The sequence below is a fragment of the Penaeus vannamei genome, chromosome 1, assembly GCF_042767895.1.
Source record: "Penaeus vannamei isolate JL-2024 chromosome 1, ASM4276789v1, whole genome shotgun sequence".
NCBI classification, from domain to species: domain Eukaryota; kingdom Metazoa; phylum Arthropoda; class Malacostraca; order Decapoda; family Penaeidae; genus Penaeus; species Penaeus vannamei.
The window spans coordinates 22,844,902-22,846,843 of NC_091549.1; the positions used below are offsets into that span (position 1 = coordinate 22,844,902).

The following is a 1,942-nucleotide window of genomic DNA, read 5'->3' on the forward strand; positions in this document are numbered from 1 at the left end:
GTTCTTTGATGCAAAAAGCCTCTTGGATAAACCCTTGGATGGCTTCAGAGCCTCAAAGTCTTTTTGGGGACAAACCCCTTAAGGAAAGCCTCTCTGGACAAACCCCCCTTTTGTCTTTGGATAAAACTCTGATGTTTTTGGATAAGCCCCTTGCAGAGCCCTTTGCAAAAGCCTCTTGGATAAGCCCCTTGCAGAGCCCCTTGCAAAAGCCTCTTGGATGAACCCTTTGGAAAAGCCTCTTGGATAAACCCCTTGGGAAAGCCTCTTGGATAAACCCCTTGGATAAGCCTCTTGGATAAACCCCTTGAAAAAGCCTCTTGGATAAGCCCCTTGGAAAAGCCTCTTGGATAAGCCCCTTGAAAAAGTCTCTTGGATAAACCCCTTGCAAAAGCCTCTTGGATAAACCCCTTGCAAAAGCCTCTTGGATAAACCCCTTGGAAAAGCCTCTTGGATAAACCCCTTGAAAAAGCCTCTTGGATAAACCCCTTGAAAAAGCCTCTTGGATAAGCCCCTTGAAAAAGTCTCTTGGATAAACCCCTTGCAAAAGCCTCTTGGATAAACCCCTTGCAAAAGCCTCTTGGATAAACCCCTTGGAAAAGCCTCTTGGATAAACCCCTTGAAAAAGCCTCTTGGATAAACCCCTTGAAAAAGCCTCTTGGATAAGCCCCTTGAAAAAGTCTCTTGGATAAACCCCTTGCAAAAGCCTCTTGGATAAACCCCTTGCAAAAGCCTCTTGGATAAACCCCTTGAAAAAGCCTCTTGGATAAGCCCCTTGAAAAAGTCTCTTGGATAAACCCCTTGCAAAAGCCTCTTGGATAAACCCCTTGCAAAAGCCTCTTGGATAAACCCCTTGGAAAAGCCTCTTGGATAAACCCCTTGCAAAAGCCTCTTGGATAAACCCCTTGGAAAAGCCTCTTGGATAAACCCCTTGAAAAAGCCTCTTGGATAAGCCCCTTGGAAAAGCCCCTTGAAAAAGCCTCTTGGATAAGCCCCTTGAAAAAGCCTCTTGGATAAGCCCCTTGCAGAGCCCCTTGCAAAAACCTCTTGGATAAGTCTCTTGCAAAAAACCCTTGGAAAAGCCTCTTGCAAAAGACTCTTGGATAGATGTCTCTCGTTTGGTGGATATCTTTCTATGTGGTATGAGTGATTATCCTGAGTAATGGTGGACTGGATAATGGATTCGTGAGAAGGTAGGTTGGTTTTGGATAATTCTAGTGGAAGGTCGTTTCTTGCCATATCCTTTGTGTTTTTTTTTTTTTTTGTTTTTGCAATTGCATCATGCAGTAATCTGCTGGAACACTAGCCTTTATGCCGTATGTATCCTGATTATAACCTTTCCTCATACTCTTTTTCCCTCTCATTCTTTTTTCTGGCACACCTCATATATCCTTATCCTTCTTTTCCATAAAACTAACTATTTTCTTTCTCTCTCTCTCTCTCTCTCTCTCTCTCTCTCTCTCTCTCTCTCTCTCTCTCTCTCTCTCTCTCTTCTTCTATCTCTCTCTCTCTCTCTCTCTCTCTCTCTCTCTCTCTCTCTCTCTCTTCACAATCTTTTTCCCTCATTTTTCCCTCCTCCTCACCTCACACATTCTCTTTGTTTCATCTTTCCTCACATTCACTCTTTTGCCTTCTTTTTTAACCCTCACCTTCCTCCTCATGCCACCATTGAGAGAGAATGAGAGAGAGAGAAAGAAAGAAAGAAAGAAAGAGAGAGAGAGAGAGAGAGAAAGAAAGAGAGAGAAAGAGAGAGAGAGAGAGAGAGAGAAAGAGAAAAAGAGAAGAAGGGAGAAGAGAAAGAAAGAAAAAGAGAGACAATAGGTGTAAAGCGAGGGTGAGGAAGGTGACACAGGTGACAGGTGAGGTAGGGGAAGGGCGATGAGGGGGGTGGGGGTATAGAGGATAGGGAGGGGGGACGTATGAGGGGGTATAAGGGACGAAAAAT

General features: G+C 44.1%; 1 protein-coding gene across 1 annotated transcript; it reads right to left on the reverse strand.

Annotated features, from left to right (window-relative positions):
• Positions 1-78: 78 nt before the first annotated feature.
• LOC138862710 (buccalin-like) lies at positions 79-1,236 on the reverse strand. The gene has a single exon (XM_070125554.1). The coding sequence runs from the start codon at positions 1,234-1,236 to the stop codon at positions 79-81; it is 1,158 nt and encodes a 385-aa protein (XP_069981655.1).
• Positions 1,237-1,942: the final 706 nt, after the last annotated feature.